Source organism: Falco rusticolus, chromosome 1 (assembly GCF_015220075.1).
Source record: "Falco rusticolus isolate bFalRus1 chromosome 1, bFalRus1.pri, whole genome shotgun sequence".
Taxonomy (NCBI): Eukaryota; Metazoa; Chordata; class Aves; order Falconiformes; family Falconidae; genus Falco; species Falco rusticolus.
The window spans coordinates 5,432,763-5,444,743 of NC_051187.1; the positions used below are offsets into that span (position 1 = coordinate 5,432,763).

The window sequence follows — 11,981 nt, forward strand, 5'->3', positions numbered from 1 at the left end:
TCAGCTGACTGGGCTGAACTCCCTTGTGCTATAAACTGCTTTAATGAGAGGAGAGCTACAGCATTTTATGCAAAATTGTTTGCTTTTCTGCTTTAACTGGTTTTGGTAAGGACTCTATTCCCTATCACAAAACACATAGGCTGCCTGACACGATAATGTCAATTTACAATATATTAAACATGTTGAAAGAGTGCTTTCTAAAAGTTTCAGTAAATGCAGTCAGCTTGTGTGTTGTGTCCATGTGTGGCCTTAGGGATGAAATAAAGGCACATTCAATGGAGGGTTAGCAAAAAAAAGCAAGAAAAACTAATTGAATAGGGAGTCCACAATGGTTGTACTTTGCCAGATTAATGAGTCACTGTTTGCTGTGCTGTTAAGGCCCAGGAGACTACTAGAAACTCAAAGGAAGCCACGAAGTATTGCAAGTGTGTCTTAGTCGGCAGAGCAACAGCATTGCTCAATTTAGGAGTAAAACTCTGCACTCTCAATAGGCTGCATGAGTTCCAGAATCACACAGGCCTCTGCTTATTGTCCCAGCCGCTGGGGCTGCACCTCCTCCAGAGCAGCTGTGTTAAGGCCACAGGGAGGAGATTTTGTCATTTAGGGCAGGTCCTAAAAGGGAACTATGTAGCATTTAGGCATGGCAGTCCAAAATTGTGAACCTGTAACCCTTCACTGCAGCTGTTGCTTAGTCCTGAAGTTTCCTCAGCTGTTTGCACTGAATTTCTACAGGTGCCACACGTGCTGCTTCGGGTATGTTTGGTACTTCTTTATATCCTTGGAGAGTCATGCTCAGAACACAGCAGGCCCTTAAAAGGCAAAGGTAGTCAGTCATCCCTTTTTTAAAAGGCCAGAGGGGTGGTGCCCAAGTTGTATTCGACCCTTATGTGCCCGAGAGCTTCAAACCCACCCTTCTAGGGGAGAGCCCACGAATCTCTCAGAGCTACAGGGAGGCGTCATTCCCATCAGTTTTCACCACAGGTTTTTCTGCTTCACAAAAAGGAGTTACAATCGCAGGGGTCTGGAAGAAAGTGTAACTTTCTAGCCTATTGTTAGGCTGTTTATTTGTACAGAAACATGTGAATTCTAAGTCCAGCTTCAACACTTGTTTACATGTACTTCGGATTAGTTCCTCAAAAATCAGCATTGGGAGATATTTTATGAAATACTTTCAGTATTTTATGTAACACTTTCAGTAATAAAGTTGGCATGGGAAAGTAAGAATGTACAAAGTGGAACTGTTGGTGGTGTGAGCATGGGAGGGAGGTTTTCTGTCAACACAGGGGGGCCAAGTACTACACTGGAAGGACTACAGAGGAATTGATGTAATGGCAATGGGGTGAAATGTAGGTCATATGCATATGTACTAACAGCAAGAATTTCTGATATAAAGTGATAAGTGGAACTGATGCTGGAGAAAAACTGATATACTGAACGATCGGAGGATAATTATGAAATGTTAGTGTTTCTGGTGGGACAGGGCAGTACTCGCGCTTACATGCAGAATACTGGTAAGGCCACATCTGAAAAAATGATAACTAAACCCAAGATTGAGCGAGTCTGATTTCTAACTCTTATGACATTAAAGAGTTAATTGCCAAAAGAAAGAACATCTATTTTAGCCAAAGGCTTATTCATCTGTGTATAATTGTCTATGAATCCATGCAGCTAGAAACAAGATAGAGTTACCTAGATATATAGAGATACCAACAGAATAAGGCTCATAGCCTTCCAATGGGAGAGGCAGGAAACCCAGTTGCCTTGAGGTGGAATTTGGCAAGTTTAATGAAGATATTACCTGGCATGGCTTCCTGTATTAGGAAAGACTGGACTTAGTGGCCCAAGAGATCCTTTCTAATGACAGTTCCCCTCAGATCAGTTTGCTTGTCATTTCTGCTAAAATGCCAACATATTTGGAGGGAATACTGGCAAATGGGAAAAAAATGCCAGTTTCTTGTATAACGCTGTGGAGCTCTTCCAGAACCCCCTGGCTGATTTGGCTGGAGGAGGTGAAGCCTTGGCAGGATCTCCATCACTCGGGAGTTGCTAATGATACACAGGGTGAAATCTTGGCCCCTGTAAAGTTGATAGAAGTTTTTCTGTTAGTTTCTGTGAGGCCAGGATTTCACCCTGGAAAGGGAGTCAAAAGTACATGCATGCTTTCAGAGACAGCGGCTGATTAAATACATCTGGTGCACTGCTCTTTTATCAATCATTGATAAAATAGTGCCTTTTAAATATAAACTTCGGGCAAGCTTAACCGCAAAATTCAAACATGTCCTTTTACAAGCCTTAAAAGCAAAATCTGTCTGCTTTTTGTCTGAAAAGAACAGAAATCATGGTAAAAAATAACACATACACATACCCACCCACTCCAAGCCCCTGCAGCATTTGATGTCCCACTGAAATGAGTGATTAAAGCATAGTTAAAGCCAGTTAAAATATTTCTAGCTGACAGATAAAACTTTATCCTCTAAGGATGTAATCTAAAACTATGTTCCTCCTCGTTTAATTGCTGAGCAGTCAAACGCCAGCCAGGAGTTCATCTGGGTGCCGGCGCGGCCGGTGCTTCGGCAGAGCCCCCCCGCCCCGCCGGGCAGCGGGCAAGCGGCGTGCTCCCAGGCCCCACACAGGGCGCCCCGGTACCGCCGACCCCCGGGCCCGGGGCAGCGGCCCGGCAGATGCTTCTCAGGCCCCGGGGCTCACCGGCCGCGGCCCGGGCGTGCTGGGCTGCGCAGCCCCACCTGGTGCATGACCTGGGCGAGCGCGGCTGTTTCTGTACCGACTAAACCGCCTTTATCTCAGCCCAAGAGTTTTCTCACTTTTACCCCTCCAGTCCTCTCCCCCATCCCACCGTGCGGGGGGTGCGCGAGTATCGTCGCCAGCCGGGGTTAAACCACGACAAGGAGACACGCACGTCGTGTATCCCCCCCGGCGCATCTCTGAAACGGGCATGTGAACCGCGCAGCGCCGGCCCCGCCGAGCCAAACCGCGGAGGGCTGGGCAAGCGCGGGGGTGCCCTGCCCAGCCCGGCCTCTGACGGACAGCCTTCCTCCCGGCCGCCCTCCCAAACCGAGCGGGACCTTCCCCGGTGAGTGCCGCCCCGCCCGCGGCAGCTCCCGCCGCTGAATTTGCTTCGGTCCCTTAATTGTTTCGCTCTCACCAAGAACTTTGTTTACAGTCCCTTGTGCAGCGAGCTGCATCCCACTCTTGTGCTTACTCCGGGCGAGTGTCCGCCGCAGTCCCGTCCGGCACTCGGGAGGTAAGCACGGCTCCGCACACCATCCTGTAGCGTGGTATGGCACGGCTCGGCACGGCATGGCACGGCTCGGCTCGCAGCCGCAGGACCCGCACGCCCGGCGCCCGGCCGCGCCCCCGCCGCCTCTCGGTGCCCGCCGGCTCCAGCCCCGCGGCTGCCCCGGCAGCGCCCGGGGCCCGGCTGCCCGCGGCGGCGGGGCGGGCTGGGGCTGCTGGGACGCGCCGGGGAGCCTCTGCGCTCCGGCCCGCGGGCCTGCGGCGGCTCCAGCCCCGCTCCCCTGCGCGGCACCGGGCTCTTCCCGGGCCACGAAGTGTTACAATTAACATCTCCGGGGTGTTCGCAGCCGGAGCTGCAACCAGCGCTGCGGGTCGGCGTGTGCCCCCGCGGGGCTGTGGCTCTTGGTTACTGGCGGCCCGTAGAGCAGCAAGCGTGCCTCAAGCTTTCCTTGCTTCTTTGCGTCCCTTCTCTCTTGCATAGGTGTGCGGGCTAGGTGTGCCATGCGGGGTTTTACCCTGGGGCTGTGTGCCGTTTTACCGACGCATTTGAAAGTTTTACGATTTGCAGATAAAAAGGTTCGTTTGCAGAGGGGTTTGGTTGGCTCCCATCCTACCCTCCTACTATATCTGAAAAACGATGAAGGTGTGAGAGGTTAAATCTAGTAATTTTTTTACCTAAAAACTTGGTGGTGGGAACTTAAGGCATCCTGAAGCTCAGACAGTTGACGTGGGTGTAATGTGTTCATCTCCTACCCTTGTCCTTCAGGGCCTGATCCTGGAGTCTTATAAGTACAAATTCTAGTTCTGTATTTCCAGGAGTGTTCATATGGGGAAGAGCTGTGGGACTGTGTTCAGGATTGCTGTAGTCTGTTGAATTCCAAATGAACTCTGGCTCTCCTCTCACTACAGAAGGACTCCTTATGCTGTTTTCTGTAGTCACTTCAATGCAAAAGCAAGCATGAAGCATGAGCATTGTGATTTATTGGAGTTTTACATAAGCAAAAAAGGGTGTCAGAAATACTATGCAAGATACGGAGAATGAGATCCAGAGCCTGAAGGCAGAAAAGTTAAATGTGTCCCACTGGTTCTGAGTAAAATGCAAAAAAGCGGAAAGGATTGTAGTGGTTGAGAAATACAGCTCTTTGCACTTGCACAGAGATATTCAGTATGTGGGAAGCCTCCTGCGAGAGCACCACAGTGAAGTTGTTCAGAGTTAAAATATTGGAAGCTTAATGTATAGTTTTCATGTGTTTCTGCTTCTTAGCTTTGTGGTGAGGGAAGGAAGGAGGAGGCTGAGAAATCCTGTCCTTAAGAAATTGCTCTGTCAGTCAGCTTTTTTGATAAAGATGTGAATTTAAAAAGTTACCAAAACTGTATGTAGTCAAGGACAAATACAAATAAATTACTGGCAGAGCAATTAATCTTCTAAACAAATGATACTAGTGGAGTGGCTTAGGGGGCACAATTGCATTAGGGAGAGTTTTTCAAACAAATGTAACCATTCTTGTAATAAGAGTGGAAGCTGACTGCAAGGTAATTTTAGAGGTCTGTTTTTGTTTTAATGTAATCTAGATTATTTATCTGAAGGATGATGGTGGTGTTTCTGTATCTCCCTCCAAACTTTTCAAAAAGTTAACCTAATTATTAGGTAGTGTGTACAAGAATGTAGTCAAGGAAATAAGCAAGGAGACTTCTGTATTATTAGCTAACTTCAATAATCTGCTAAATATACTTCAGCTGTGTCACAGGTTTATTCCAAGGATCATCTAGAGAACAGCAGCAGCAGTTTGTGCCTGTAAATGTGTTCATGAAATGTTGGCATCATCTACATAATTTAAAAAGAGAAAAAGCTCTTAAATTTATTATTATTATACGAATTTATGAACGTACTCTCATCCCCACTTAAGACTTCTTCTTCAGTGTTGAAATGATCTTCCATAATCATGCACATACAGAAAGGAAACGTTGAGTAAGATTAGCAACATAAATCTCTGCTGCTTCGTAAGTTTTACCCAGCTGCTTGGTGATTTCACAGTTGTTTCTGCAGTTGATAACAATTTCCATCACTCTGCTTTCTGCAGAATTGTTACACTGCTCTGCTGCAGATTCTGCCTTGTCCCTGTTTGAGTTATGAATCTTAGTTTAAAAAATCCAATAACAGAAACGAACAAAAGACTTAAGTTCATTACAGTGATTTCTTGAAGTCACTTTGCCTTTTTTTTTTCCTGAGAGGAGTTTTTGGGGTATATTACTTGGGGTTTGTTATAATAGAATAGATTTAAAAGGGGGGGGTAGTGGGAAGCATGCTGTCGCTGTCAGTTTACAGCTAGGAAAACCAAGACACGTGGAAAGAAAATGATTTGCTCAAAGAAACTGGAGACATAGAAGAGACAAGCCCCCAGGTATTCAGAGTTGTGATTCACATAGGTGAAGTGAGCAATAGAAGTGAAGTTAGATGACATTTTTAACTGCAGAAATTCGTATGCATTACTTTTTCCTGCCTAGCTCTTTCTGGGGGGCTTGCCTGGGTTGTGACACTCATCATCAAGACGTCACATCATCAAAGGAAAATGTTACATAGGGCCGGAAATGGGTGGCTGCTGCCAAGAAAAGAGGCAGAAACGAGTAGGAGAGCCAGACAGAACATCTCCTGCTTCGGTTAGGTTAGGAGCACGAGTCAGCATACAGCAGGAGCTTTTCTATGCAGGCGTTTTGTTCTTAGGCAGATAAATAACCAACAACTTTTCTTGTAGGAAACTTCCATGCTAGAATATTGTCACCTCCAATTCATCATTCGTCAACATCTGACACTTCAAAGCCTGGAGCAGCTCTTACTGCTGCATGACTCTGCCTTGAACTGACATACGAGATATCTTAAGCAGTCTTCCTCTGCTTACTGATCCAAGGGATTTGTTACGATGGATTTCTCATGGACCTGGTAGGTGCTCAATGCTGATGAATTTCATGTCTTTTCGGTAAATCTCCATTTACGCTTACTAGTGGGTAAAACATTCCTCTCCCCTTTATCCAGTGTTAGGCACAAGATTGCCACAGAAACACATTCTTTCTCCAAGTCAAAGTAGCTCCTTAAGACGGTGCTTCTAGCATGATTAGTGAGAGGATGCTGATGTTGCTGGGTATCTTTGCCTAAATTTCTTACCCTGAAACTTGAACCAAGTCACCTGTTGGCATAAGTCAGAAGTGACTTTGCTGGTAATGAGGATCTAGTGCCCTGTTTTCTGGGTCTGAATACCTTTACTCACACTTCAAATAGGTTCTGTTGTTTATTTAAATTGCAGTATTTCAACAGGGATATGTTTATTTGTTTTATATGAGTGCCTGTCAGCTTACATCCTATTACAGGCAAGAACTGTGCCCCTCAGAAGTCAACAGCTATTTTGCCATTGACTTAATTTCGGTAGTTTAGGATATTTAACAAAAAAGTCATGTTAGTTTTGACTGTATAAATATATTTTCTTTCTTCATAAATATCTATACAGATGTCTAAGAGATGTAATGCTCGTTGGGGATGTATTTGAAGCAGAGGGACAAGGACTCTAGAGACAGGAGTAAATATACTTTGACTGAATGTTAAAGTTTTTCAGAATAATTGTGTTTATGAGCCCAATCCAAAGCCTTTTCAAATTATTGGGAAGTTGCCCTATTTCTGTGACTGTTAGAGAAAGTATTTGGACTTTTGAAAACTTATTCAAATGTATTTGGAACTGAGAGACCTTTTATATGGAAAATGGTTAGGTGTTTTCCTCCCTCAAATTTAATAATAAAATGTTGAACTACTTGAATATGGCTAATGGTAAGATCAAAAAAAGATGACATTTGGGGACCACATTCTCCCATTGTGCTGATCTTCTGTAACATTTTATGGATAAGTAATGCAGCAACATAATGACACCAGCGTGGGTCTCATTGCCGTGTAAGTTATTATTGAAAATGCAGAACTTGGGCTCAGATCAATGTGGAGACAGATCGATGATGCTCTAGAGCGACCCCATGGCTTTCCTGGGCTCTTTCTCTCTGATATAGAAGGCGCTTAATCATGTGGTGTGATTCAAAGAACAAAACAACAGAACCTAGGAAAACCTAGGATATCTAAGGTGTCAGTGCAGATCTGTTTGCTTTGTCTGATAAGCGCTGATCGGATCCCCTTCCTGGGATTGGAGATACCAAGTACCTTCACAGAAACACACGGAATCATGGCATGGCTAGGGTTGGAAGGGAACTCTGGAGGTCATCTGGTCCACTCCCTGCTCAAGCGGGGTCACCTCAACAAGTCTGCCCAGGACTGGCTAGATGGCTTTTGAATGTTTCCAAGGATGGAGACTTCAAAACCTCCCTGGGCAACCTGTTCCAGCGCTCAGTCACCCTCGCAGTAAAAAAATGTTGCTTAATGTTCAGACAGAACCTCCTGTATTTTAGTTTGTGCCCATTGCTTCTTTTGTTGTCAGTGTGTGTGCTCAGTTGTGCTGTGCTCAGCTTTGTCCTTATGGAGGGAAGGGCTACTCTGTCTTGTAGCTGCTGAGCCCCGTGCTGGATTGAGCCCTGAAGGTAGCTGTGCACAGCAAGATGCAATATTGAGCTGAGCACTGGGCTAAGCACTCTTCCTTAGAGCAGTAGAACAAAAGGTTTGTCAAACCAGGTCTGAACTTCCCTTCTCTCATTAGGATTCAAGGAACTCAGACAGAAAAACTCTCTGATGAGATACAGAGGATAGGCTGTTTGTGTGTGTGTTTAAAAATAGTGAGATCCTCTTCCCCGCAAAACACAGTCAATATGAGGCACTGAGATACAAAATCAAGGGCTCTCCACAATGGACGAATATATCTTAGCAACAAGGGTGGGAGTGGTGGGAAAGGAAAAGGAGAATACAAGTATCTGGCAATTAACTTCCTACCCACAGATGTGAAGGTGATAAAAGTGATAAAAGCATTACTGCATTGCCAACGCTCTTCCTTGTTCTCTGAGCTGCAGATCATGTTGCTCGTAAGAGCAAAAGCTACACAGCCCATACTGGAGAGAGGTGGAGGAGTCCTGTGAGCTACGCGCAGCAGGAAAACCTGGTTGTTTCCCCTTGTCCCAGTCTCTCTTGTATGTGGTGGGGTGCACTGAGCGCACAGCCCGGTCCAAGGCAGCCCAGCTGTGGCTACCTCAGCATTGTCAGGGGCTTGCTGCAGGCTCCAGGGTGGGCCCACCACCACCACAGTCCCAGCAAGAAGGCCAGGCTCTCTCATGGCAGCCCACAGTGGTGAAGAGCCGTGGGCCCGTCTTGCCCTGATCAGGTGGACTCCAGTTATGTGCTGGGCTCCGTGGAGCCGAAAGCTATTTTGCCTCATGAGGCGGATGGAGTCAAACTGCATGTCGTCTGTAGGACTAAGAGTGTGTATGCAACATGGAGACAGGTGTAACTAAGATGAGTCAGTATGACTGTAAATCTCCCTCCCACACAGCAACATGGATGTGGTTTCATGGATTTAAAAAGGACCCATTACTTTTTCATTAAGCTAATTTAAACGGCAAGCTGACAGTCTGGCATTGATGTTGCTGTAACAGTAGGTTCACCAGCTTTCAGCTGGTGTTTGATGAGTGCAGGGAACTGCCTTCATCCCCATCCCCCCACATCCATATCTAATCATGACCATTTTAATTTTTTCACCAAGTAGCAGTTGTGTTGAGAAAGGGTTCACTCTTCAGTCCTGTGTTTTGCTGGGCCAGTTCTTGCCCGTGTTATCGTGATGTGCATTGGAGCAGATTTGTGGTGTGTGTGTATAGGTTTATGTATAAAGAAACAGTGTGAGAAAGTGTGTGAGCAAGAGTGGAATTTTTAACCAAAACAGCCCATGAACTTTACCTCCTTGTCAGAGGATGTAATGCCATTGAAATCTAAATAACATCCAGAAAGCAGACTTTAGGATGTAACTTACAGTAGGATTTGGCCCACAGCACCTTAAGGTTGCTGTCTGCCTTGGTCTGTGACACTGTTCTTCCTAGCGCTTATGTACGTGCTGATGACTGCCATAAGAATTGATTCAGATCCTCCACAATCAGTAGTGTTACAATTAGGCTTGTGCATAAATCCTTCTGGGGTCAGACTGTCCACTTGTTAGCGATCCCGAGTGGAATGCCTCTGTGTCACCCATTTGTCACATAATGGTAACACTTCTTAGTTGAACTCATGCGCTTCTCTCCACAGTGCAACGTGTGTTCAGCAGAGCCTGCTCTAGCCTGGGAATTGAGGAAGTCAAGACAATCAAGATGACAAATGAACCTATTAAAGAGATCCTGGGTGCTCCAAAGCATCCTGATTCTGTAACCATGGAGAAGAGTAATAACAATGACTGTGTGATAACCACCATTCCTCTCGTCAGTGAATGCCAGCTGACTGCAGCAACAGGGGGAGCAGAACTCTCCTGTTACCGCTGTACCATTCCCTTCGGTGTGGTTATCCTCATAGCCGGCATTGTGGTTACTGCTGTGGCATACAGCTTCAATTCCCATGGATCAATCATCTCAGTGTTTGGATTAGTCCTCTTGTCATCAGGACTCCTTTTGCTGGCTTCTAGTGCAGTGTGCTGGAAAATCCGGCAGCAAAACAAGAAAGCAAAGAGGCGGGAGAGCCAGACAGCACTTGTGGCAAATCAGCGAACCTTGTTCGGTTGAAGACAACCAAGAGAAGGCTGGACGGAAATCAGAGCCTTTGTAAGTCAACTTGACTATTTATCAGTAGGAGAGATTGCAGGTTTTAATTTAACTTTGGAAATGAACTGAAATGAAAACAGAATGGATTAAGAAATACTCTTAAAAACTCTGCAAGTGCCCTTAATGTTTTTCTTACTGCAGACTTGGTAGTGATTCTTTACAAGACGGAGGAAAAAAACACTTTTCCTTCACAGAAAACAGTGTCGTCATGACCGCAATCGCCATAACTGCATTCTCCAGCATGCTGATCATGTTGGAAAGGGAACTTGGAGAATTAAGAAAATAATTTTAACTGACTTAAAATGCCAGAGATCTTCCTAAAATACACACTGTGATGTTTGACCAAGGGAGAAGTCATAGCATGTGAAGTGACTACAAGCTTATGGCCAGATTGTCTGTGACTTAAATTGTAGCTTAAAAAAAAAAACCCAAAAAGCAATAACAGCCACACACACTGCAGATTGCTCAATAAGCTGATTCTTATATTTTATGTAACTTTCCCCTCCCAATATCTGTGGTACTTTCCCCCTTTTTTTAAACCAACTAATATTAATTTTGTTTTACTATTGGGTAGAAATATGTAGAAATGTATAATTATATTGTCTAACCTAAATAACGAGGTATGATAATAGCTTAAAACATGAGACTTTTTTTGTAAATTAAAGTGGTCAGGTTTAGCACTTTTGATTATTTTGCTATAAAATTAAAAAATAAATTTCATTCAAATAATATGCAGTGCTGCTAGACTATTAGAAAATCTTTTATTATTGCTATCAACATAGCTTATATATTCAACTTTGCTTTGTGATTCTGTTTTTGTAGAACAACACCTGTGACAATAACTGTCAACATATGTACTGCTGATCTCTTCCAAAAATCTCTGTAGACTACGGATTTTGGTATGATAGCCCATCCCTCTCGCAGCTTGATTAACAACTGGGTTATTGAAAAATTGTAACGGTCAGTTCTGCAGACACTGGCATAGTTGTAGACACAACTATTAATTACTTCTGGAAGCAAAGTCATCTGTAAGTTTTTGCTGAATGAGGTCTGGGATTATGAATCTTTATGAAAAGCAGGTGCCAGATGTCTCCTGTGTGTCTGAGATGTTTAATTCTGTAACTCTTGTGTTATAGAGGTCTTCCAGCTTTTCTCAGGTAATGAATAATTGAGAGACTGGTCGCAAATTGAAGCAAACCAGAATGTTATTTTTTCATCTAGATCGTGAAGGACAAGTGGTGCTGAGCCAAGTCACAGACTTCCACCCCAACATCTATGAGGGTGTCAGAAGGCAAAGGGGCCACATGGACATGAAGTCCTCTTTTCTTTTTTTTTTTTTTTCTTCTCTCTCTTCCCCCATCACACACACCGCACACACACCCCCCCCCCCCGCCCTTGCTTTCTCCAGACCAAAAAGGATTGGATGTGATTTTTGCTTTCCGTTGCTACAGCAAGCAAGGCCTGTGCTATTGTGCCTCCGCTTTGCCCTCCAGAGCCTCTGGCATCCACAGTGGCTGTGGCAGTGCCACTGCAGAGCACGCCTGCCAAACAGGTACTGCAGGGGCTTGTCTTCTGCAGGTCATCCCAGAGCTGTACGCTTCTCCTGCTGAAATAACCCAGGCATTCTGGCTCAGGTGCCGCCTTTTCCACTGCCCTCCATGGTTTAAGCTTGTTACATCCATAACTTATCCCCGGATTTGCAAAGTGCACTTCATGTTTTAAATAGAGCAAGCTATATGTACAGGAGGGGATGTTTGGAGTCAGTATTTGCGTTGCCACACTCCGTGGTTACCAGACGCTATAATAAAATCACTTGCATCAGAGGAAAGCTGACAACACATTTTAGCACTTCCATAGCCCTAACTTAATCACAGCAGGAAGCTTTCCTGCTGCTAGGAGAACATGTTGCGTCACCAGAACATCTGACACCGGTGTCTAATATCAATCACTTTGCCTAAGGTCATTAAAAATATTAGGGTGTCCCCTTACGATGTACAGGTTTTGCATGAGTG

The 11,981-nt window shown here is 45.0% G+C and overlaps 1 protein-coding gene across 2 annotated transcripts; it reads left to right on the top strand.

The window, feature by feature from the left end:
- Positions 1–1,680: 1,680 nt before the first annotated feature.
- Positions 1,681–10,399, top strand: TMEM100 (transmembrane protein 100). 2 transcript variants are annotated; one of them, XM_037406422.1, is made up of 4 exons: positions 1,681–3,091; positions 3,182–3,262; positions 6,009–6,193; positions 9,464–10,399. In XM_037406422.1, the coding sequence occupies exon 4, from the start codon at positions 9,526–9,528 to the stop codon at positions 9,928–9,930; it is 405 nt and encodes a 134-aa protein (XP_037262319.1). In that variant the 5' UTR covers positions 1,681–3,091; positions 3,182–3,262; positions 6,009–6,193; positions 9,464–9,525; the 3' UTR covers positions 9,931–10,399. The 2 variants fall into 2 exon arrangements, with proteins under 2 accessions (XP_037262319.1, XP_037262309.1); XM_037406412.1 differs by having other exon boundaries at positions 1,681–3,262.
- The last annotated feature ends 1,582 nt before the right edge of the window (positions 10,400–11,981 follow it).

Coding starts and splice junctions, on each gene's coding strand:
- TMEM100 (XM_037406412.1), top strand. CDS start 9,526: ATGACAAATGAACCTATTAAAGAGATCCTGGGTGCTCCAAAGCATCCT.